The 26,139-nt window shown below is 43.4% G+C and overlaps 1 protein-coding gene across 4 annotated transcripts in view; it reads right to left on the bottom strand.

Moving 5' to 3' along the window:
• Window positions 1-26,139, bottom strand: part of MLLT3 (MLLT3 super elongation complex subunit) — a 343,568-nt gene that overhangs the window by 117,143 nt on the left and 200,286 nt on the right. For all 4 annotated transcript variants that reach the window (XR_012800564.1, XM_075594656.1, XM_075594654.1 and 1 more), the window contains exons 5-6: window positions 8,320-8,442; window positions 4,625-5,233 (exon numbers count right to left, since the gene is read on the bottom strand). Coding sequence is in view for 3 of the 4 variants with exons in the window: in XM_075594656.1 (XP_075450771.1) it covers window positions 4,625-5,233; window positions 8,320-8,442 (732 nt within the window). In the remaining variant the exon portion in view is untranslated. The remainder of the gene's footprint in view (window positions 1-4,624; window positions 5,234-8,319; window positions 8,443-26,139) is intronic.

Raw genomic sequence — 26,139 nt, 5'->3', positions numbered from 1 at the left:
AAAAAAAAATTAAATAAAACACACACACACACACACACACACACACACACACACACACACACACACACACACACACACACACACACACACACATCTAGGATATTGCTTTAAATGCAGCTTAAAAAAAAAAAAAAAAACAAGTATAAAAGTATTAGCCCAACTCAGATTGCTCCTATAGTGGTTAGTGTGACAGGGCATGGGCTGAGCTAACTTTTTCTGGATTCAGAGAATTAGAACTTCCGGATTCATTTCCATTTCCGTAAAATGAACATGCTACAAACCAGTTCTCAATAACTAAGGTTAAGGTTTTTTTTCCCCATACAGACTGGTTGTCCCACTCCAAAAGTATAATTACCTACTTACACTTCCTACCCCTGTTAGAAATCTCTTTATTAACAGTAGCAAAATCCTTACTCTCCTTCTGCTAATCAGCACTGTCTTGAGTGTCACAAAATGAGCGTATCAATGTAACAAAATGTTACATTGACCTTCAAAATAAAAAAAATCAACAGTGTACTGTAATGAATATACACTCTATACACGACGGCTGAAGACGTAGCAGTGGTAATGTCATGGCTTTGAATGCCAATGACTCTGCTTGTCACCTTGGGAACGTCACACAGGTGCCAAAATTAGATTATAAACTCTATGGGGCAGGCACAAATCCATGTACAGTGGCACACTATTAAATAATGTGTTTATATTATTACTGAAAGCATGGCAGGGCAGTAAAGGTAACCCCAATATGCATCCAGGTTAGGCGATGGGTATTGGTGTTACCATTACTGCTTTGTTTGGATATGCTTTCAATATACTATTGGCGTGAAAGAATTCAATTGTGCAGTCCACAATTCAGGCCCATTTGGCTGCTCATAACATAGAAAATGTGTCCAACTGGTAAATACACTGACTTTGAAGTCGGTGAGTATAATTCAAATTTCAATGCCATACCCTTGTTTCTTTAGTCCCTTTATCTCCCAGTGCCTTGAAATATATATAAATATAAATATATATAAATATAAATATATATATATATATATATATTTATATTTATATATATTTCAAGGCACTGGGAGATAAAGGGACTAAAGAAACTATATATATATAGTATTATTATTATAGGGAATTTGTTTTTAGTATAAATTCAATTAACAAGAAAATGAGAAGGACTGCTTTTGAAGTGGAACACCTGTCAAACAGAGCAAAAACAAAGCTGGTAAAGTGAAAGTTATATTACCATTTCCTTTTTCATATCTTGATGCACAATAAAGGCGGACGCCACAGAGCCAGATAAACACTAGAAAGTATGTGAAATATCATGGGAAAGTGTAATAAAAAAAATATTCCTTTCCTTAAACAAACATGAATTCTATTTTCTTCCACTTCCTTTCGAATTTTTTTTTTTTTCACAAACATTCTATTTACCATTATTAAACCTCGCCAATAGCAAGGACATCCACTTTCAACATGACACAAATCGGACCTTTCCCATGTTTGTCGCACAGACTTCTATTAGTTTTCTACTACAGTAATTGCCATGTTAACCAAGTAGTGCCTTTTCTCAAAACGCCCTCTGGCGCCGGACAACGTCCTACGCCGTGATTGACTTGAATGGCCCATAAGAGGTCTTGGGGAATAACACCACTTTATAAAATATTGGCCTAAAAGTTGCCTCAATTGTTATAATTAGCATAGTGTAAGTGTAGCTATTGTGCACAATCTTTCAAAATGACACAGGAGAGACTGATAAGGTTTTGAAAGCTCACAACCAGAAAAGGGGGGGGGGGGTGACTTTTTTTCTATTTGTCCAATATGTGGTACAAATTGTTCATTCACATGGGTACAGGAGGAGTTTGGCCATCATGTAACAATTCTGATAGCAACTCCTGCTTTATGTCATTGGCACTGCAGCTATACAGGTCACCAAAAAAGCTTACAAGCTCTATAATCATCACATACATTTTGAATAGTATGCCATGAAGATTAGGTTGGTCAACATGGGCTGGATGTGCATATCTCGGAATTTAATTATTAACCCGAAGAAACCCCAATGGTCGTAATACATTTTAACCCTGGCTCGGACCTTTCTGCCCTACTCCCTTTACTCTTCTATTCTTGCCACCAGTTTTATTTATTTATAAAATGTATTACCAGGAAGTAATACATTGGGAGTTACCGCTCGTTTTCAAGTACGTGTATGTCCTGGGCATAGAGTTATGATGACAGATACATGGTTACATTAAGTGAACAAGGTTATACATTATATACAAGACATTGCAGTTATCAGCAGCAAGGGAAGGGGAAGGATGAGAGGGAACTATGGCAGGACAGGCACTCATGGGCTATAAGCCCAAAATCTATAACAATATATCATGGATTTATATACAGAACAAGAAATAGTCGGCGGAACTCCAGCTAAACAAAGCATAACATATCAGGGAAAAACAGGCACTATTGGGTATGCTGCAGAAAAGCTTATAATAAAACACTTGACATTTTTTGGAAGATACCGGAGCGTGCGCATCTTTCCCTGATACTATATGTCATACATATACAGTAAACACACATACTTAAGGTAAAACCAAAGCCAAATCATGAAACATGTTGGAGTCAAAACCAACACATCAGATCTAGTGAGAAAATCTAATTAAGAGAAGGGCTTGAACTACTGAATGACAGCAGATAACAAGATTTGCATGTAATCATAGGTTCAAAGCATTAAGACAATGTCCATTGCAATAAGACACCTAAACTGCTTGGCAGCCCCAAAACTGAACTCTTTATGAAAAATAACTACTGTACATGTTGCAATGTTCTGTGGTCAGTTTGTTTGCAAGCTTGTTCACAATATGCAACGTCACAAAGTACAATAAAGTGTTAAAAAACAACATATTGATAGGTTGTCTGTCACTTACATTAGATTCTTGTTAAGAGGCTTTTCATCATACATGGGATGCGCCAACTATAGATCTTTATTGAGTAACGGACGTAGGACTGCACAACCTGCAATTATTCCCAACTATAGATCTTTATTGAGTAACGGACGTAGGACTGCACAACCTGCAATCATTCCCAACTATAGATCTTTATTGCGTAACGGACGTAGGACTGCACAACCTGCAATCATTCCCAACTATAGATCTTTATTGCATAACGGACGTAGGACTGCACAACCTGCAATCATTCCCAACTATAGATCTTTATTGCGTAACGGACATAGGACTGCACAACCTGCAATCATTCCCAACTATAGATCTTTATTGCGTAACGGACGTAGGACTGCACAACCTGCAATCATTCCCAACTATAGATCTTTATTGCATAACGGACGTAGGACTGCACAGCCTGCAATCATTCCCAACTATAGATCTTTATTGAGTAACGGACGTAGGACTGCACAACCTGCAATCATTCCCAACTATAGCTCTTTATTGAGTAACGGACGTAGGACTGCACAACCTGCAATCATTCCCAACTATAGATCTTTATTGCGTAACGGACGTAGGACTGCACAACCTGCAATCATTCCCAACTATAGATCTTTATTGCGTAACGGACGTAGGACTGCACAACCTGCAATCATTCCCAACTATAGATCTTTATTGAGTAACGGACGTAGGACTGCACAACCTGCAATCATTCCCAACTATAGATCTTTATTGCATAACGGACGTAGGACTACACAACCTGCAATCATTCCCAACTATAGATCTTTATTGCGTAACGGACGTAGGACTGCACAACCTGCAATCATTCCCAACTATAGATCTTTATTGCATAACGGACGTAGGACTGCACAGCCTGCAATCATTCCCAACTATAGATCTTTATTGCGTAACGGACATAGGACTACACAACCTGCAATCATTCCCAACTATAGATCTTTATTGCATAACGGACGTAGGACTGCACAACCTGCAATCATTCCCAACTATAGATCTTTATTGAGTAACGGACGTAGGACTGCACAGCCTGCAATCATTCCCAACTATAGATCTTTATTGAGTAACGGATATAGGACTGCACAACCTGCAATCATTCCCAACTATAGATCTTTATTGCATAACGGACGTAGGACTACACAACCTGCAATCATTCCCAACTATAGATCTTTATTGAGTAACGGACGTAGGACTGCGCAACCTGCAATCATTCCCAACTATAGATCTTTATTGAGTAACGGACGTAGGACTGCACAACCTGCAATCATTCCCAACTATAGATCTTTATTGAGTAACGGACGTAGGACTACACAACCTGCAATCATTCCCAACTATAGATCTTTATTGCGTAACGGACGTAGGACTGCACAACCTGCAATCATTCCCAACTATAGATCTTTATTGAGTAACGGACGTAGGACTACACAACCTGCAATCATTCCCAACTATAGATCTTTATTGAGTAACGGATATAGGACTACACAACCTGCAATCATTCCCAACTATAGATCTTTGAGTAACAGATGTAGTACTGCACAACCTGCTATATTTGAGAAACTTTTTCCAATAGCTCAATAACATCAAGCTACACTGAAAGAGAACAGCTACTTGAAAAACAAAATGTAGAAAGGAAAAAGCATGGGCAATACATACAAAGTAGAAACTCGCATGGGAAAACATACCTCTGATTTGGATGATATGTTATCCTCCATATCTGTATCATTGGGGTCCACAATGTCTTCAAAGGGGAGAAGAGACACCTTCTTCTTTTCCATTACTTCACTTTCAATCTTTACCTTCCCAGTTTTGTGCTGAGATGTGTCCCTCAGAGGCTTTTTCTCAGAAGAAGACAGTATCAGAAGTGAGGAATTAGAAAAACTTTTAAGTGACTCAGTGTTGCTTTTTTTCCGTTTTCTGGCCAGCGGGTCCTCTGAGTCCATATGAGGAATCCTCTTGCTGGAGACCTTCTTCTCTTGTTGATGTTCACTCGAAACAGTAAGAATATTATTGTTCTCACACCTGGGCTCTTTCGACATGGGTTTAGGTTCCTTAAAGGCCATTTTAGGGACAATTTTTTCATCTTTCAGTGGTTTGTTTTCTTTGGGTTTCTTGGAGGATTCTTTGGACGATTTAATATGTTCCCTGGAAGGTTCTTTGAAGGCACTTTTATGTTCTTTTGAGTCCTTTGACAATTTTTCTTTGTGCTCCTTTGAAGACTTGTGGGGTTTTGATAAGCTAATGCTGCTGCTGCTGTTGCTGCTGCTGTTTATACTAACAAGTTTATTTGGGTCCTGTAAAACAAAATATGCTTAAATGTACAAAAGTACTAAGAGACAAGAATGCAAAATATCATAAAATATTTAACAGCGTTTTAGTTTCTACTTAAAACTCATGTTTTATGTTTCCAATTAAAACCATTATGTGCTCTGCAGCCAGTGTGTTATGTCTCCAGAAATCTAGAAACCACAACCCGATATGTCTGTAGAGCCACACGGTAAGAAAACACATTAATGACTGTAAACAGTTTAAAAAGTTTATGTGAAGAGGGCACCCCAACAGAAACCCTGTTTTTCAAACTAGAGTACTGTACTGGTAATTGCTTCTCGAAACGAACAACTAATGATCGTGTAAAACACACTAAATCCAACATTTGTGCTGGTCTCTCCCCCATAATATACCCAAAGCTTCCATTCTCCCCCTTGTCTTGAGGTTGTACGTTCTTTGGAGCAGGGCCTTCTCCAGACTCCAGCTATTGTACAGAGTTGTGTCAATAGTAAAGATGTAGCTGGCTTCATTGTTCCCCTTTGGCGCGTTATTTTGGAATATATTATGATACTGTGCCAACACTGCCAATTAAAACCAATGGAAACTGGGACATTCTGCATTGGAACAGGTTATTTTGTGTTTTATGGAGGAATAATAAAGCCTGCTACATCTGTATGTTCATGGTAATTAAATATTAGTTGGTGATATATTGTAATTTTAACTTCCTTACTCGTTGTGCTGCATTATGCCAACATCTTACAGTAAATGATTCAGTGTCCGCACTTTGTGATCATATCCATCTGTGCCAAAATAGATTAATCTCTTGCGGACTATGTTGTTTCAATTAGTTTTCACTTCAATACTATAGCCATGTGGAAACTAATTTATATCCGTCTACATAGTACTTTGGTAAACGTGCAAGGAGTTCCCAGATAGAAGCAAGTGGAATAGTGGAATGCTTGTCAATGCTTAAAGAAAGTGACAGCCCGGACATGTCTAGCGGGTTAAATACAGTGACAAATGTCGTTTGTTTTTATTTTTTAAACCACATACCTACAGTATAAGCATTATAAAATAATGAGTGTGTAAGCAGTATGCTGGAATTTATGTGCTATATCTCTATTTTTTTTTTTTCATGGTCACGTGCCCTATTGTTGTGCTTGAAACGGCACATTCACACTTAAACCCGAGTGAGAACAGATGTCAAAAACAGATACAATGGAGGTTTACTAGATAACAAAATACTACATCCAGGCTGAATTCATTGGAACCCTACCCCAGTCCGTGACAAACCTTCCGAGGGGCTGTGATCGAAGCGTGTGGTCCTGCACGTGCTCATGCACACTGTATCAGTGACTAAATGTCTACATGGGGCACATGGGACTCACGAAGAACAGCAACGACTGGAATGGATATGCACAGGATACACAGACCTTTCACAGCAGACCCCATGAAGAGAAGTAAACTTGAGATGCGTGCACTACTGATGTTGCCTGCAACATGTTGTTATGTAGATGGTGTTGCAGTAATTTCTAGAAGCTCTGCAATATACTGTAGCGATTACCCTCAACAGAGAGTCTGCTCTGCACTGTACTTTAGTGATTTCAAGTAGTGAACATTGCATTGCAATATACTGTAGTGAAATCCAGCAACAGATGGGTTAAAGCAGCTGCTCAATGTGCTGTAACCAGAGTAAGCCTGGTTGCTGTATGCAAGGATTAACCTCTGCTCACTTTCTTGTGGTTTCTTTGTGCAAGGCTGGGCTCTGATATCATAACATAACTAAGCCAACACCTGCCTGTGATCCTCAAAAGGAAATGCTGTAGATGTGTGAAAACATCAGAAAGCTGAGCAGCAACTCCTAGCTGTAAAGGAATTTGAGCTCCACAGGAATGTTATTTTAGTATGAACCTTCAACTTCCTTTTGATGCAGTTTTCCTAGCAGTCCCAGTTTACCAAATGCAACTTCTTGCTTATAAATGCAAGCAATACAAGTCACGCTCCCTTCTCGGACGCTGGCAAAGCTCCTCATCGTCACCCACAGAGACTGAAGCACAGCAAACAACAAATTATGGTGCAGTTTCATGCATGTCTATAGAACATCTCTTGCTAAGAGTTGGCCTTACTCATTGGATTTTACCAACTACAAACAGTTGGTCCTTATAGGCTTATTCAATATAGTCCAAAGGGGCCAGTTTTAATCAGAAAAACCCAGTGGGAGTCAATGGGAGTTCTGGTCAAAAACAGCCTGTATGGCCGCTTCAGACTATATTTAATCAGCTCCTTAATCTCTTTTGCTGCTTGAGTGGACAGTATGATGTTGCTTTGAAATGGGTTGTTAGTTAATTTGTTCTGCCAACACATATGTTAACCTTCAACTCTTACACATTTGGGTTACTGAATCTTGAAAGACCTACACTAATGTATCATCATACAGAGCAAAAGCATTGTTTATCTTATATAATTCTTCATAGAAAAAGTGCCCTCATTTTTTTCTACTAAGAAATCCGCAAGTAATAAAATGAGTTTTGCTTCCTTGCGTGCCTTGAGGTTTTGTGACTTTGCTGGGTGTTTTCGTGCGGAACACTTACTAATTATCTTTGTGCTCGTTTTATTTGCATTATTAGTCTTTCCTTTTTCCATAATAGAAAACGTTTAAATTAAATGGATAAAGGCAGCGTGGTGCAAGGCCTTGCACATTAAGGAGTTTAGCTGTGATTGTTTCCATTGTGGCTACTCAAACTTCTTATACTGTACAAGCGTGCACAGAACAGCGCTTCCTCCTACTTGGTTGACGACTGCGCCTTAACCATGTTATGCCAACCTACCTGTATATGAAAAAGAGAGCATCTAAAATAATGATATTACAGGTTCCACGTTACAGATGTCTCACATCTCTTCCCATCTCAGCACACTACAAAACCCCTCATATTCGTCATCAGACAAATACAAATCAATTTACATAAATCGAGCACATGTAGCCTGTCAGCCTTGTAGCCCAAGATGTAAACGGACAGATTACTTTGCAAGTACTGTACTAGGTAAACACATTTCAGAAGGGAGTCTATGTTGGAGATCGTAAAATGACTGTGGGCGGCTCTGGAAGGCTCACCTTGGATCCATGAGACGATTTGCTCTTCTTTACATCTGAGAAAGTCAAAGAGTTACTGGGAAGGCTGGGGAGGTGAAGGCTGGTGCCTGATGAGAAGGACGCTCCCTCTGACATAACCATGATCTGTGGCAAAGAAGGAAAAAAGGAGACAAACTGTGCTTAAATATCCCAAGCAAGGCATTAAAGAAGCTACCCTCCCGGCTGAGAAGTCGATAGGAGATTACCTTACAGTATATACAGAAATGTTAGTATCTTTTCCCCTGGGCATTTCCTGCTCTTTTACAAAACAAAAATATCGGCAAAAAAGTAAAAAAGCATTATTACATACTACTTTAATTCTTAAGTATTTATTATATTTGTGCAACGGCATTAAACAAGTAAAAATGTTAAAATATTTGATCTTTTAGAAAATAAGTTTCCAGTCACCTACATTTAAGTTATTAATTTATTATACATGCCACAGTAATTAGTTCTCGTTGATCCTGCAATAAGTTGAAAGAGTCGCTGCACAAAGGAGTACAAAATCTCATTAAGAATTAAGTCGTTTTCCTTTGGAATCTTTTTATAATTTGTCCGTAAAACACACAACTAATAATAATAATAATAATAATAAAAATAAAAAAAATAAAATATATATATATATAAGATAAAAAGAGAAGAAAGCGCCCGATCCTAGTGTATTATATTAAGATACAAAATTTAATGTTCCATAAAACTCCAACAAATGCGCACTCACAAACATAGAAAATATTAAAGCATGTAATGAGTAATACTCATTCGCCAGACGCTGGAAACTGCTGCTCCGCTCACACGTCTCAATACTCATTACATGCTTTAATATTTTCTATGTTTGTGAGTGCGCATTTGTTGGAGTTTTATGGAACATTAAATTTTGTATCTTAATATAATACACTAGGATCGGGCGGTTTCTTCTCTTTTTATCTTCTAGATCCAGTGGGAGGTCGTTGTTCCTTTCAGAAAGCTGCCTACATCCATACAGAGGGCTACTACCCTTCCATCTTTATAGGACATTGCCATCCAAGGGTTTTGTGGACTCTGATTCACCTCATCCATTGTGGTTTTATTATCATTTTTATATTTTCCTACACTCCCCCAAGCCCACTTATTTTATTGATTATATGTTTATTTTTTATTTTTATTTTTTTATGCATGCATGTTTATATATTATATTTGAACAGTCATTGGTAATACTAGTTTATGTTATTTATTTAGTTTTATTGATTTTATATTTTTATTTCTGGTATAGTGCTAGAGCATCATTTTTTGATATATATTAGGTTTCATCATTATATATATATTTTATATCCATTTATTCCTATATATATATTTTATACATTGATTATACAGTTAGTGGGTAATATATTGCAGACAGATACTTAAAGCACAGTCTTTTTTGTATATATATATATATATATATATATATATATATATATATATATATATATATATATATATATATATATATATATAAATAAAGCAGAAAATAGCCGTGTTAGTCCAGTTGCAGAATAAATGAGTTCTTCAGTATTAGGTGATACCTTTTTTATTGGACTAACAATTGATGTCATAGGACAAGCTTTCGAGAGTTAAACTCTCTTCTTCAGGTCAAGCAATACTGATATACAAAGGATTCAATGGCTAAAACAGTGTAGAAAGAGGGGAAAAACAAAAAAAACAACAGATATTTACTGTAGATAAGGTAGGGTGTTAAAAGTGTTTGAAGCCAGGGGACAGTGTCAAAGAAAGGTGGGGAGGGGGAGGGATGCTGGGGGGAAGAGAAGGTGTGGATAAGAATAGAGGCAAGCAGGATAATTACAAACAATTTTGATAGGGTGTGAGAAAACCCATGTGCGCATTAAGTCCTTTGGTTTTGGTGTCAAAGAGTCTTATCATTCTGAGTTCAAATGTTTTCCGTTCTTGGGTGTATTGTAGCAGGTGTTCTCGTGGACAAAGATTCCTAACTACATGCCTCCACAAACCCTACACATACTACAGATACATTGATGACCTGTTTATAATATGGACAGAGGGTGAAGAAAACCTAAAAAAATTCCACGAGTCCCTGAACTCATTCCATCCGTCAATTAAACTCAAAATGGATTATTCGGCAAACCTAGTAAACTTTCTAGATACTACAGTAACACTGAAAGATGGCAAACTACACACATCTGTATACAAGAAACCAACTGACAGATGCAGTTTCCTCCACAACTCCAGCTTCCATCCCACTCATACAAAACAAGGTATCATACACAGCCAGGCTATAAGATACCACTGCATATGCTCTGACAATGAAGACAGAAACAGGCATCTCACAACCCTGACCGAATCGTTCAGACAGAAGGGATACAAACCAAAGACCATTGCCAAAATGATTACATCTGCAATAAAAGCCCCACAAGAACACCTGCTACAATACAGACAGAAAGAACCTACCACACGCATACCACTAGTGACCACATACAACCCTACCCTAGAGGGTATCCGAAAAATAATCAAAGATCTGCAACCCATGCTGACAGAGGATGCGAAATTAAAAGAAATCTTTCCCAAACCTCCCATTCTTGCATTCCGGCAACCACCAAACCTCAAACAGAAATTAGTCAGCAGAAAACTTCACAACGATCTTAAAGACATGGATAATGGCACAAAACCGTGCAGCAACAAACGCTGCAAACTCTGCAAACATATTTGCCAAGATCCCACAGCCAGTCACAACCATAGAACATTCAATGTTAAAGGATCATACAGCTGCACATCCAGGAATATAGTGTATATGATTCAGTGCAACAAATGTGACCAAGGTTGCTACATTGGGGAAACCAGCCGAAAACTACAAGGAAGAATGAATATGCACAGACACTCTATACTCCATCACGAAGAAGGAAGATACTGCTCACCTGTGGAACATCACTTCTCACAACCAGATCATTCCATAAATGACCTAAAAATCAAAATCCTCAATGGAATGTTTAAAAGCACCCAAGAACGGAAAACATTTAAACTCAGAATGATAAGACTCTTTGACACCAAAACCAAAGGACTTAATGCGGACATGGGTTTTCTCACACCCTATCAAAATTGTTTGTAATTATCCTGCTTGCCTCTATTCTTATCCACACTTTCTCTCCCTCCCCAGCATCCCTCCCCCTCCCCACCTTTCTTTGACACTGTCCCCTGGCTTCAAACACTTTTAACTCCCTACCTTATCTACAGTAAATATCTGTTGTGTTTTTTTCCTCTCTCTGTTTTAGCCATTGAATCCTTTGTATATCAGTATTGCTTGACCTGAAGAAGAGAGGATAACTCTCGAAAGCTTGTCCTATAACATAAATTGTTAGTCCAATAAAAAAGTTATCACCTAATACTGATACGATACCGTTTAGAGACGAATATCAGAGGCAGCACTCCAAAAGGTTGTCTGTCATGGAACAGAAATACCCGTCTGTCTTTTCTGTTTCTGCCCCCCTTTCCCTTGGCAGTTCTGCCTGCTAGCTGTACGTGGATTTACTTTCCTTGCAGTTTACTCCCAGTGCAGATGGAATGGATACATTAAGTAGCCTTTTTCCTTCCAAGCTGTCACACCCCTGGTTGCTCTGGCAACATCTCCAGTCCTCCAGTTAATGGACTTTCCCATTTTCTCCCCTGTCTTTTTGCTGACAGTAGTGCAGTCTCACTCCAGTAGTGCAGTCTCACTCACTACCAAGGCGCGAGCCTCCGCAGAGGCCGCACGTTCCAGGGCCGAATATGGTCGGAGAGAGGCAGCCGTAAGGGCAGAAAGAGCGTGCATAGAAGAGAAGGAGCAGAACGCCGCCACTGCCAATGCCGCCGCCGCTGCTACCGCCGCCGCTGCCAATGCCGCCGCCGCCGCTGCGCGTAGAAAGGCCGAATTAGACGCGGATCTAGAAGCTCTAAGCAAAGAAGAGGACGCCGCTGCCGCTATAGCCCAAGCCGAAGTCCTAGAAGCAGCCGCGCAACAGGATGGCGGGGAGCAACCGTACAGACGGATAGCCTCAGAGGATCCAGTCCAACGCACTGAAGACTACGTAAGGAGCCTCTTCAGCGTAAACACCAGCGCACCATATCAACGCGGAGGGAGTGACTCTACAGACACCGAAGACTTGCTAGGTCCACTAGGAGAAAACGCTGCTCCGTCAATGGTACATGCTGCCTGGGATAGCCACAGCCGCAACAGTGATCCACACGCCAGTGCGCACACGGATGCACTACAACGGGCTCGCCATCCAGGTACACCCACACGGGAAAACACAGCCCCTCACACCGACCAGCAGTCATCACACGTCCACGCCAAGGAAGAGGCGACCGCACGAACCCTCCCAGCAACTACCTCAGAACGGGACAAACATGCCGAAGCCTCAGGCCTGACAGACATAGTCAAGTACATGATCCGGCGTGACCTGGTGCAAGCAGGACTCACCAGCTTCGACGACCGCCCTGAGAACTACCGGACGTGGAAGTTCACGTTCAAAGACGCAATCAACAGCTTGGACTTCTCAGCAAGGGAAGAGCTCAACTTGCTATTCAAGTTCCTGGGGAACGAATCCACAGAGCACGCGAAGAGACTTTGGGCGGCCAACGTGCACCAACCCCAAGTAGGTCTTGACCTAGTGTGGGAAAGGCTAAAAGAGTTCTACGGTAGCCCCGAAGCAGTCGAGGATTCGCTCTTCAAAAGAATCGACAGCTTCCCCAAGATCACAACTAAAGACTACTCAAAGTTACGAGAGCTCGGGGACCTGTTGCAAGAACTGGAGTTCGCAAGGAAAGACCATTCCTTAATAGGTCTCAACGTCCTAGACTCAGCTCGTGGAGTGAGACCCATCCTGGAGAAGCTACCCTTCAACCTCCAAGAAAGGTGGATTTCACAAGGTTCCAAATACAAAAGGGAGAAGCAAGTCATCTACCCCCCATTCTCATTCTTCTTGAGCTTCATCCGCGAAGCGGCAAGGACAAGGAATGATCCCAGTTTCATCTTAGGTGCGCAAACCACATACTGTGCAAGCAGCCTAAGGAACGAGAGACCAGTGACGAGATATGGTAACACCCAAACACCCATCTCGGTCCGCAGGACGGACGTGCCTCCCACGACCCAAACTACTCCCGATCAGTCGGTCCCCGGAAGCAAGGAACCCAAACAGGGAATGTCCCATACACAAGAAGCCACACCCACTCAACAAGTGCTTTGGGTTCAGGATGAAGTCCCTAGAGGAACGCAAGAGGTTACTTGGAGAATTCAGAATTTGCTTCAGGTGCTGCGGTTCCACGACTCACCTAGCCAGGGACAGTAAAGAAGAGATAAAATGCACAGTGTGCGAAAGTGACAAGCACGTGACATCGCTACACCCAGAGGCTCTGACACTCCACCAACTCAAGAACCCATCCTCCGTAGAGGAGCATGGCGGGGAGGAAGGAGAAGGAGAGTCAACATCCGTCACATCTCAGCGCACTGAGGTTTGTGGAAAAGAAGGTGACAAAATATCCTGCTCCAAAATATGCCTTGTCGCAGTACACCCCCAGGGACAACCCGAGAAGGCTATTCGGATGTACGCAATCCTCGACGACCAGAGCAACCGATCGCTGGTCAGGTCAGAGTTCTTCGACATGTTTAACATACAAGACGGTGCTTCTCCTTACACTCTCAGAACGTGCGCTGGGCGAATGGAGACCACAGGGAGAAGAGTGAATGGCTACACCATATGCTCAATAGACGGCAAAGTGAACATGCCCCTTCCCACACTCATCGAGTGCAGCCACATGGCCACAAACAGGGACGAGATTCCCACAACAGACATGGCACGCCATTACCCGCACCTCAAGGGAATAGCCAACTACATCCTGCCGGTAGAACAAGGCGCCAAGATCTTGCTGCTGCTCGGCAGGGACATCATGAGGGTACATAAAGTCAGTAAACAGCATAACGGACCCCACAACGCGCCATACGCCCAAAGACTTGACCTAGGATGGGTGATAGTGGGCAACGCGTGCACCGACAAACAACACGGGCAAGACTATGTTGACGCCCGCAGAACGGTAGTAACAGAATGTGGACACACATCTCTCCCTGAACCATGTCTTGGCCATCTCCAAGTGACCGAAGGGCCAAGTGAAGAGAAAAGACAAGGTCACAGCCCTGAGGTCAACAAAAACATCCTTGCATCGGGGGGACGGGACAATGGCCTAGGATGCTTAGCGGTTCAGATAACCAAGGATGACGAGTCGACTCCACTGAAGGAAGAAAGTAACCTCCCAAAGGTGACCGACAAATGGGTCATCCAAAAGACAATAAACAATCGGACGATCCTCTCGCGAGCAATGGCACGGCTAGGACGTACAGTCGTTCCTCTCCACAGAGTATCCAGCGATAAAGCAGCCAGCTGTCATGGCTGGCATAATCACAAAAGATTCCGCCCTACAGGTGAAGCCACAGTGTCAAAAAGACTGTCCTCTCTCACGTCTAAAAAAAAGACAATCACAGAGACATCTCATAAAGGGATTTACTAGGGCAAAAGAGACTGTTTTTCGTCATGTCCAAGGAGAGAACAACCTCCTGAGGGCAGTCAACAAAGAGATACAAAGGCGTATCACCAAAATACGTGGAAACATTCTCTTGCAAGAGAAATGCACCAATGACTTAGGGTGCACAGCGTTCCAGACCACAAAGGACGACGACAAGCAAACACCATTGATGGGAGATGGAGAATTCCTGATGTCAACGGTCAAGGAGCTCGTCAGAAATGGACTTGGCAGTTGGGCGAACCCGCTACTATTCCGTTCACCAAGAAGGGGCTTCCCAAACAATGGAGAACATGCCATCTCTAGGTTCACTTCGCACCTCTGCGACCTACAAAGGGAACCAGAGACCAAAAACAACTTTGTGGCCTTAATCCAGAAGATATTCCTTACCGGCCACGCAAAGGTAGCACCTCTAATGAAGGAAGGTGAAGAATGCCGGTACTCCCAATCATCTGGGGCCTTCCACCTTCAGGAACCCGATCAGATCCGGATAGTGTTCAGCCCCAGCGCTCAGCTCCAGGGAGTCTCCCTGAATGACGTCCTCTTTACTGGACTAGATTCGACAACCAATCTTCCAGGAGTGTTGCTCTGCTTCCGCAGGGAGCCAAAAGCCATCTCCTTCTGCCAAACACCAGGTGATAGAACCACAGGCTACCACGACTGGCATGCCTACAAGGGGATGCATTCTGTGGGTAAAACTACAGAGACAAAAGGACTGTTCTCTCACAAGGCTTAAAGGAAACAGTGCCAGAGACTTTGAACAAAGACATTGTGGTGCAACCAGCAAACCTGGAGCTGTGCATCCACCCTGCATCCTTTGCCAAAGAACCTGGGTCAAGGGACCTTGATACCAGTGATACCGGCCGGTGTCACATCGCTATGTGGACATGGACTCTTGCATTGTTTGAGAATGTGATGTTATTTTTGCTATGTTGTATTGCACATATGTTCCACATACACCTAAAATTAGTGGTATCTCCAGATACTAGACGGGGAGTGTCATGGAACAGAAATACCCCTGTCTGCCTTTTCTGTTTCAGCCCCCCTTTCCCTTGGCAGTTCTGCCTGCTAGCTGTACGTGGATTTACTTTCCTTGCAGTTTACTCCCAGTGCAGATGGAATGGATACATTAAGTAGCCTTTTTCCTTCCAAGCTGTCACACCCCTGGTTGCTCTGGCAACATCTCCAGTCCTCCAGTTAATGGACTTTCCCATTTTCTCCCCTGTCTTTTTGCTGACAGTAGTGCAGTCTCACTCCATTTTAGTGTGACCCTTGCCCCTCACTTCCTTTTCCACCATTACCTCTGGATGAGTGAGCACTGCTGTAAACTCCTGTATGGTAGGATTATCTTTTCACCTGCCGTTAACTACCAAGCACACAAAGAGAGACATTATCCCTACATCTACATCTCTACACAAGTGACTGTTTTTTCACCTGCTTCCCACAAATAAAGTAAAGATAAGAAACAGACCTTGTCTTGCTTGGAAAAGAGGGCCGAGTTGACATTATCTGGGCTAAATCATCCTACATATGACCCTGGCTTTCAGAATATTGTCAAAAGAATATATTTTATTAACAAGACATCATTCCAACGTTTCGGTCCGCGTGCGGGACCTTTATCACCTTATCTGCCCTGAGGAAGGTCCCACTCTGAGGACCGAAACGTTGGCTGCCCTGTGTTGTTAATACACTTTATTTACTTCATTACATTGTGGTGTGCTGTCTCTTTGTTACCTGGATTTCCCTGGTTACCCTGTGTATATATATATATATGTAGAGGTATCAGTACCGTGTTAGTTGAGCTTCAATAATCAAAAAATAAATAGATGATACCGTTCTGTGGCTAACGAAATGCTTTTATTTGTGTGAGCTTTCGAGATACACTGATCTCTTCTTCCGGCGATGTTACAATGAATGAAGCAAGCAAAGGGAATACTTAAAAACAGTGTCTCTTGGAATGTTATCTGTGCTAGTCCTTCCCCCAGTGTGGATGAGATTTATGGCTAGATGTGTTAAATGGTTCCTGAAAGAAAATGATGTAAGAGAGTGTGTGTATCTGTGTGAATATAAATGAATGGAGAGCCCACAGTGTATACAGTGCTTTACAAAAGGGGTGTGTGGAGTGGGAGTTAATGAAAATGGTGTGGAAATGTGGGAGATAGTGGCATAACTAAAAGTGTGTGTGGATACTATGTGGTCCCTATTGGTGTATAGGGATGGAAAAACAAGGAGTATTGGTACAGTATGTGTATTAATTTATTTATTTATAAAATATTTTACCAGGAAGTAATACAAAAAGAGACAGCTGTGTGTGCATACATATAGCACAGTATGTACAGACATGGTCTTTAGCGCTCATGGGAAGAGAGTTCACTTGTGTCAATAATGACTCATAAAATTTCGATCTCTGTTTAGGCCACCGTTAAGTGTCCCGAACAGTTGCATAAATTTGTATTCATGCAACCGTCTCTCTTTCGGTGTTTTAAGATTACCTTTGAGTATGGCAACCCTCAGATCGTTCATCTTATGGCCAGAGTCAGAGAAATGTTCGCCGACAGGACTGTCTCTTGTTCCGCGTGTGATGCTGTGGCGATGCAGGTTCATTCTGTTGTTTAGCCCCTGCCCCGTCTCACCTATGTAGTAGCAGCCTCCTGGGCATTTCATGCACATGATGAGGTACACGACATTGCTGGAGGAACAGGTGAACCTTCCTCTGATTTTGTATTCCCGATTCCTGTGTGGTATTTGTATTGCGTCCGCTGTGTAGAGCATTGCGCAGGTTTTGCATCTTGGGTCCTGGCATGGTTTCGTCCCGCATTCAGTTGTACTGCTGAATACTTTACTCCTCACCGTAATATTCTTGAGATTATGAGATTGTCTGTATGATAAAAAGGGTGCTTCAGGGAAGACCTGTTGCAGTCTTGTATCTTCCTGGAGGATTGGTTGTAGTTCCCTGGCAATCTTGCGTAGGGCTCCTAGGTGTGGGTTATATGTGACCACCAAAGGTACCCTGTCGCTTGTCTCCTTCTGTTTGTATTCAAGGAGATCACTTCTTGGTATTCTGGTGGCTTTGTGAATTTGCTGGTCTACAATTCTGTGGTTATATCCACGGTTTATAAAATCTGATCTCAAGGCTTTAATCCGCTGGTCTCTGTCTGCTGTGTCGGAGCATATCCAGTTGTAGTGTATGGCTTGACTGTAGATGGTTGCATGTTTGGTGTGTGTCGGGTGGAAGCTGTTGTCCCTCAAATAGCTGGCTCTGTCTGTAGGTTTGCGGTATACAGAAGTCTGTAGTTGGTTGTTCTTTATAGTAATGGTGGTGTCTAGGAAATGTACTTCATTCGGGGAATGGGTGAGTTTGAGGTTGATGGTCGGGTGGAACGTATTGAAGTTGTCATAGAACTGTAGTAGCTCCTGTTTGCCAAAGGTCCAAATCAGGAGGATGTCATCGATGTAGCGAAGGTATGTAAGGGGTTTCAAGTGACAGGTGGAAAGAAAGTCACTTTCCAGTTTTGCGCAGAACAGATTGGCATACTGTGGCGCCATCCGAGTACCCATAGCGGTCCCGGTTGTCTGGAGGTATGTGTCATTTCCAAATGTGAAGTAGTTATGGGTCAGAATAAATTCAATGCATTTAGTCACTGTCTCTGTGAGTGGCTCCTGCGGTCTCAGAAAGTATCTGCAGGCTGAAATCCCATCCTCGTGGGGGATGTTTGTATAAAGTGACTCTACATCCATGGTTGCTAGTAGTGTTCCTGTTGGGAGGGGGCCAATAGCATTCAGTTTGTTTAGCAGGTCGGTGGTATCCGCTTGATGTGTTCCTGACAAGTGGTTTTAGAATGCCCTCCACCCAGCCAGAAATATTCTCGGTAAGTGTGCCAAATCCAGAGATAATAGGGCGACCAGGGTTACCCTCTTTGTGAATTTTAGGGAGCATGTAGAATGTGCCAGGTTTTGGGTTGGCTGGTATCAGGTTCAGAATTTGTTCTATTGTGCGGATCGGGAGTGTTTTAATGATCCTGTTGAGTTCTCTCATGTATTTTTTAGTTGGATCCTCCTGCAGTTGGGTGTAATACTTTGAATCAGAGAGTTGCCTGTGCGCTTCCCGCAGGTAGTCTGTGGTGTTCATTATGACCACTGCTCCTCCATTGTCCGCAGGTTTGATTGTTATGTTGTGGTTGGCCTCTAGCGATTCTATGGCTCTCCTCTCCATCAGTGTCAGATTATATGTTTGTTTCCTTACTTTGTCCAGGATGGTGGTTTTGGCGCTGTGTCTGAAGCTTTCAATGTACCGGTCCATTGTGGGGTTGCGCCCAGTTTGTGGGATCCAGTTGGATTTTTGCTTCTCCCTGCTCATGTGCAGCGGCTCTCCTTCTGCAGTGTTGGCATATACACACACACACATTTGTGTGAAAAGCAAGTACACCCTCTTTGAATTCTATGGTTTCACATATCAGGACATAATAAGAATCACCTGTTCCTTAGCAGGTCTTAAAATGAGGTAAATACAACCTCAGATGAACAACAACCCATGACATATTACACCGTGTCATGATTTATTTAACAAAAATAAAGCCAAAATGGAGAAGCCAACCGTATTAATTTCCGGGACCCCTTGCTTCCCCAGTTACAGGCCCTGAAATTGGGTCCCCGGACCTGAAATTAATATGGTTCGGCTCCGGAAATTCCCCGCTTCAATCCTATGTTATTAAAATAAAACAAAAGCCTGTTTGAGGTGTGCAGAGAGAGGGACCGATTCTGTCTACTCTCACTGCGCATCTCTTCCAAACTGATACTGCCCAGCAAGATTTACACAGCGGGAGTCACATTCAGAAGCAGGGACCCACGCCGTATTAATCCTGATGGGCAATTAGCCTGGCCGCGGTGAATCCGCGAGCAGGCAGTGGTCAGGCAGCTGCCATCTGCGGTTTCCTGGAATATTCAACAATGTATCTGTCTACATCTGTATTAGAGAGCGCACGGCAGAGAAACATGCACTCCATTTGTTTGTATTGTTTTAATAAAACAAAAAGCAAGGTTTTTTTTTTTAACTGTATAATACAATTTGCAATGAGTGAACTCTTCAAACCTCTTCAAACCTCTTCTTTAACTATATCTATGAAAAACTTGTTGATCCATTAAGAAGGTACTGTATGACAACCTGTTTATGGACACTATTGATGAATATTCAAGGTAACATTTGCAGATATTTGTTCACTTTAAAATGTCACAAAAATAGTAAAGTAACATCAAAATAAAAATACGCCGGCAAACAGTCAATGCGCATTGCAAATTGCCACACATCATTTAATAGCATCAGATCACGTGGCCACTGATATATGGCCACTTTAATGTGGAAAAGAATGGTGCAGTGATTTGGTGAAACTGTTACACTTTGGCCAAGCAATGTGAAGTTGTGCGAAAATTGTCGTGAAAATGTGAGGAACCACATCAGAATTGGCAAACCAAATTTGAAGACAATATCACAACTTTATCTAGCAGTGCATTAATCTTCTTATTTCAATACATGCTTAGATCGCTTTCAACTGTGGTTCTACAATCTAAACACTAAGCACACTTATAAATAAGACAATATATATTGCTTTACTGGCTCATACTTAATTAAAATAAGATTGATTCTACAATGCCAAGGTGGTTATCATCAGGGGTGTGTTATAGAGCTGGTTTTAGGCAATATAACTTGGTGATTCAGAATAGCTTGGTTATCTGAATGTCAGCTGCAAGAAAATTGCAAATCCAATCTACATTTTTAATAGCTTTGATTTCCGCAACACTGAGTTTTGAAAAATAAATAACGGGTGGAAAAAAAAAAAAGAGAGAAAGAAAGAAACAAAGAAAAAGAGAGAGTGAGAGAGAAAAGAACAGAGAGGGAGAATGTTATATATTTGAAGTATTGAAATATTAGATCATGATTAAACTATTTATTTTTATTTTAAAAGGTGACGCTTTAAAAGAGAAATCCCACGTAGTCGGCCAGTTGAATTTCATAGGGCGCTTCTAAATGGGGAAGTGTCAATCAAGTGGTTTCCTTACCCTTATCCCCAGGGCCGCTGACAGATTTTACAGGGCCCAGGACTAGAGTTAAGTCCGCCCCCCAACGTGTCAGCGGTATTGTGAGCCCCCCCCCCGTGTCACGTATTGGAAGCCCCCACCCCCATTTCAAACCTCACAAACCCACTCTATTTCCGCCCCCCATGTACTGTATATCTCTCCCCTCCGTCTCTCTCCCTCTTCCTCACTCACCCCCTCACGCCTCGCTTGTATTTTTCTTCACTGCGTCTTACTCCCTCTTTTCCTCACTCACGCCCTCCCTCCCCCCTTTCTCTCGCCCCCACCTTCTGTCAATTACCCCACAAAATACATACCAAAAACCCCCACCCCTATACATATTAAATTTTAAAAAAACACCCCCACGCCGCCCAATACATATTGAAAAATACCCCCACTCCTCCCAATACATATATAAAAAAAAAATACAAATCAAAAAAAACAATACATATAAATAAAAAACCCAATGCATAAAAAAACAATGCATATATAAAAAACCACATACATAAAAACCCAAATGCATACTGTATACAAAAAGCAGTGTGTGTGTGTGTGTGTGTGTGTGTGTGTGTGTGTGTATGTGTGTATATGCCCCAATGCATATAAAAAAACAGACACATATAAATAAAAAACACTATGCATATATATATAAAAAAGCCCCAATACATATAAAAAAGCCCCAAAACATATAAAAAAAAAGACCAAATACATATAAATGAAAGCCCCAATACATATAAAAAAGCCCCATTCCATATAAATAAAAAACCCAATGCATATAAAAAAAACAATACATATAAAAAGCCCCAAAACATATAAAAAAAAGACCAAATCCATATAAATGAAAGCCCCAAAACATATAAAAAAGCCTCATTACATATAAATAAAAAACCCAATGCATATAAAAAAAACAAAACAAAACAAAACAAAAAAAAATACATACAAATAAAAACAATACATATAAAATATACACTTACCTTGTGGATTGTCTCGGGACCCAGTGTCTCCTGGGGGCCGGCGCTGCAAGTTGGGCCCGACCTCTGGCTAGGCCCAGCTGCCGGTCCCGGACAGGCCCCGGCTCTCCATCTGCTGCCTGCAGGCTTCTCCCTCACCCTGTCCCACACCGAGCTTCCGGCGTAGATATCAGGGGCCTGTCGTGCGCCACCAGCATTGGAAGCTCGGCGGGGACCGATAGAGGAATAGCCCTGCAGGCAGCTGATGGAGAGCCGGGGCCCAGCCTCGACTGGCAGCCGGGCCCGGCCAGAGGTAAGGCCCAACTTGCAGCGCTGGCCAACCGGGCCCCCAGCAGCTTCCGGGCCCGGGACACCTGTACCTTCTGTCCCTCCCTGTCGGTGACCCTGCTTATCGCCACCCTGTTCTTATCAGAGAACCAAGTCAAGAGGAGGCGGAGAGGAGGGGGGACTCTGTCTGTACACTTGCTGAACACACAGTGACATCACACAAAAGGGAGTTGCCAGAGAATCAGAGGTGCCCAATTTGACACAGATTGAACTCATCCATTATCTCAACTTGTCAGGACTAACACTGCCAACCAGCTCTGAGCCACAAGCTCATTCAACCCCTCCGGAGTCTAAAAATACATTCAAAAGACTTACAGGTGTCTGATTTGGGTTAAATTGAGTTGAGATCCCTTAAATAGGTCACTGGAATTAGTTCACTTTGATCCGAAAAATGATTGCCCCTTTAATTAATGTAAAGAAGCCCTAAGCGTGGGCCAGCCATGAGGCTAGGCTCCTCCCTCCCACTTAACTCCTCCGCCTTTGGGCTCCTTACTTAATTGGGGCAGTCGGATTGGTGTGACGCACTGCGGGGGTGGGTCTTTAGGAGGGTACGCTTTATAAGAGAGGCACGGGTGGGAAAGGAATTCCGCGCCATACTGCTGCTGTGTTCCCTGCCTACCCTTCCCCTTTTTGTTAAGATTGCTGTTGTGCTATGGTTGTGCTTCTATTTAAAAAAAAAAGCGAAAGAAGCATATATCATTTTTTTAAAAGTTAATAAGAAATAAAAAGCTATGTTATATAGTTGTCACAATTTGTATACTTTGGGGTGATTATTGCCTCTGTCACGGCAGCTGGCTGGGGGGGAGTAAGTGCTGGGTAACTTGGTGTGCGCCAAACAGAGAGGCAACTCGAGGGGAAGCAGAAAGTTTATCTCCACTGCAGCCGAGATCGATTGTGTGATCTAAATGCGTGTAACCATCTGATACCATGTGAGTGTATTGTATTATACTTACCTTTTATAAATTTTCTACAGTCTGCACTATGCCCGGTTCTTCTGTTTGTTACTAAAGGTTACCAGAGTGCATATTCCTATTGAGGCAGACACCCATCTTTACCGCAGCTGGCGGATCATCACTTAAAGATAGCATTACGTATACATATCCATCCTCACATTTGTGAGTATTCTTTATATAGATATAGCCATGCATAATAATGGTATATTGCTTTCCTCTCTGTTGGCAGTAAGTCCTGGTAAGAACAGGTATGCCAGCAGTAGTTATGGAGGTTTTCCCTCATCCAATGTGATGTGCCCTATGTATGAAGGGGAGTGGCTGTATGCTCTGAGTCCCTGGATGGTGACATCAGGGATGCGCCTGCCTCCTGAAGTATATAAGGCACAACACAGTTAGTTATGTGTGTGTTCTAGCAGTGTGTTCTAGCAGCAATGGAAAGCTGTTAGGAAGTTGTATTGTCCTGCATAAGGGATTGTAGGAACACTTTGTGACCCTAGTGACGTAACTAGAGGTCCAGGTTGACCAATCAGCCTGTCTAAGCCACTCTGTGTCCAGGGACCTGGCGCAGAGCGGGTCTCCCTAGGAGAAGAGGGAACCCCACTTCAATTTGGGAGGGCGTACCTGGCGAAGGGACAGCACGGAGAGATGTGCGGCTAGAGCCGGCAGCTGTATGGGGCAGTCTGCTACATCACCGTCTACAATAAAGATGACCTTGTTAACGATACCCCCACTGTGTGAGTGTGAAGTTACTCCGCAGTGGATGGCACCACCAAGAAGGAGTTCCTCACCAGGACCATCTCCCTGCGGAAGCATAGACCCTGATGAGGTGGAGGCGCTGCACATGATGTAAGTTGAACTCGCACCCACTACCTCAGCTACCTGTTCTGTTGGATATCCCCTACTACCATCAAGCGGGAGGCTCAGGAGTTCTGTTGCCTACAGGTGCACCACCAAACACACACGTAATGGGGGTTGGTTATTAAAGTACCCGGGCCAATGTGAGATTGGGGGGGGGGGAAACCCGTTACAATTGGAGGCGCTGCTGAGAGATATATACCTATCAACAGGACAGGCTTTTGCTAGGCACACGCTAGGAAACAGGAAAAGTGTATGCTGCCACTTTGTGCTGCGTTGGGATGGAACCGCAGGGATACCCTGGGAACCTGAGAGGAGTTAGTGGGTCTGGAGAGGGGCTATAGCTGTCCGAGTCACCTTGAGGTCGCGCTAGGGGTATGACGCCAGAAGGGAGAGCTTGTTAACTAGGTCAGGTGTCCTGGAGAGGGTCTGCACTAGGCTGACTAAGAGAGGTAGACGCCCAAGTACTGCATGGGAGCCCCAGAGTACTCTAGCCATTCCAGATCACTTACCGAAGGGAGCACAGACTGGGAGGAAGGAGATACAGTAGACACTGAGAGAGTGAGCCTAGCCTGAGGTAGTGCAAAAACGAGTTAGACATATATTAGGTACACGAGGTGGTGCACAAGGCATGTTTATTGTACGGATGTGGTAGCTGCCCCGCAGAACGGAGCTCCATGTACAGTAATCCAATATACCGTGAGCAAGAAGCAACCATCGGAATGGAGGATCTGCAAAGAGCAGAAGGTCCAGGATGCCGGGACGAGGAAGGAGAACAAGCTACAGGAGAGACTCTTGTGTGTTTGTTATGGAATGGCGTGAAAGCCGTGGCTGCGCGTGTTTGTCATGCCTATGTTCTCGGGATGATACCCCTGAGAATAGTGAGGATGACAGCCTTGCGAGATGGGAGGAACGAAATGGACTTTGTTACACACCAATTAACAAACAGCCAGACGCTACCTCAAATACAACGAAGGACAGTGCTTACCAAAATGGCGGTTCCCGCGTTCCCGGGACACCGCGTGGGCCAGCTGCAGAAAGTCTTGCAACTCTGCGCTTTGCAAGTTGTTGGCCGGGATTGGCGGCAACGAGGAAACTCCAAACAGTTGGGGAGTTTGGCGCGAAAGCTGGAGCCGCGCCCTCATGGACTATGACTCACTTTGCCCCTGTGCTGGGTCAGCCTACAAAGCGGCGAGACTTCCCCCTAGTTTCAACCAGGGGGAGTGGTCTAAAGTGCCACCGGATGTCGATGGAGGAAGTGGGGGGAAGGACAGCGCAACCCTCCTCTACCCTTCAGTTGCGAAGAGCCATTGATCAATACAGACCACTCGGACGAGTGCTTCCGTTGGTGACCATGGCTGAGCAAACGGAGAAAATGGAACTGAGTCCCTTGATCTCTACCCATCCCTATTCGGCTCCAGGAGGCTTCCTGATCATCCGAGTAGAGGGTGTGGAGACAGTGGTCTGTCTCTGCATGCAGTGCAGACTGCCTGGCGGAGCTGTGGGCAGTGAGGCTCGATGCCCTCATTGTGGACTGCAATATATGTGGCCCATGACCACCTTTGTGCCGGTACAAGCCGGGGGGATGAGAAATCCTACCCCGACGTTGGCAACGGATATTCCGATGCACTGTGGAATGCAAGTGCAGGTCCCGCGGAGCCGGAGTCAAGCCGACTTCTCAAGCAGGAGAAGCCCAGTCATCGGAGAGGTGACCGGAAAGGAGCCCATAGACGGTCCCCTACTGGAATACCCCGACCGAACTGTAAATTGGAGTCCTCGGACGAGGAGTGTGCCAGGCTGGCAGAGGCACAGGACTTGTTAGAGGAGTACCATACTACTGGTATTCCGTGGCGAGATGCTATTCCTCGTGGTGTGGAGACACGTAGTCGAGTGTCTCCAGTGCCGCGAAAACCCGATCGCCGGAGTCCCACTGCCGTGGTGACTAGCGGGTCGGAAGGAGGTCGATCCACCCCGACCCTGCGGAGCAGTAGGTTAACTCCATGCTCACTGCAGATTCCGGGGGTGGAGGTGAGCGAAGAGCGGAACCAGGGTCAGGCTGGACCGCGCAGCAGAAGGGCGTTGCCGGATATCCT

This window comes from Ascaphus truei, chromosome 1 (genome assembly GCF_040206685.1).
Source record: "Ascaphus truei isolate aAscTru1 chromosome 1, aAscTru1.hap1, whole genome shotgun sequence".
Lineage (NCBI taxonomy): Eukaryota > Metazoa > Chordata > Amphibia > Anura > Ascaphidae > Ascaphus > Ascaphus truei.
The sequence above is the reverse complement of the archived record's forward strand: the minus strand, read 5'-3'. Positions and strand labels throughout refer to the sequence as shown.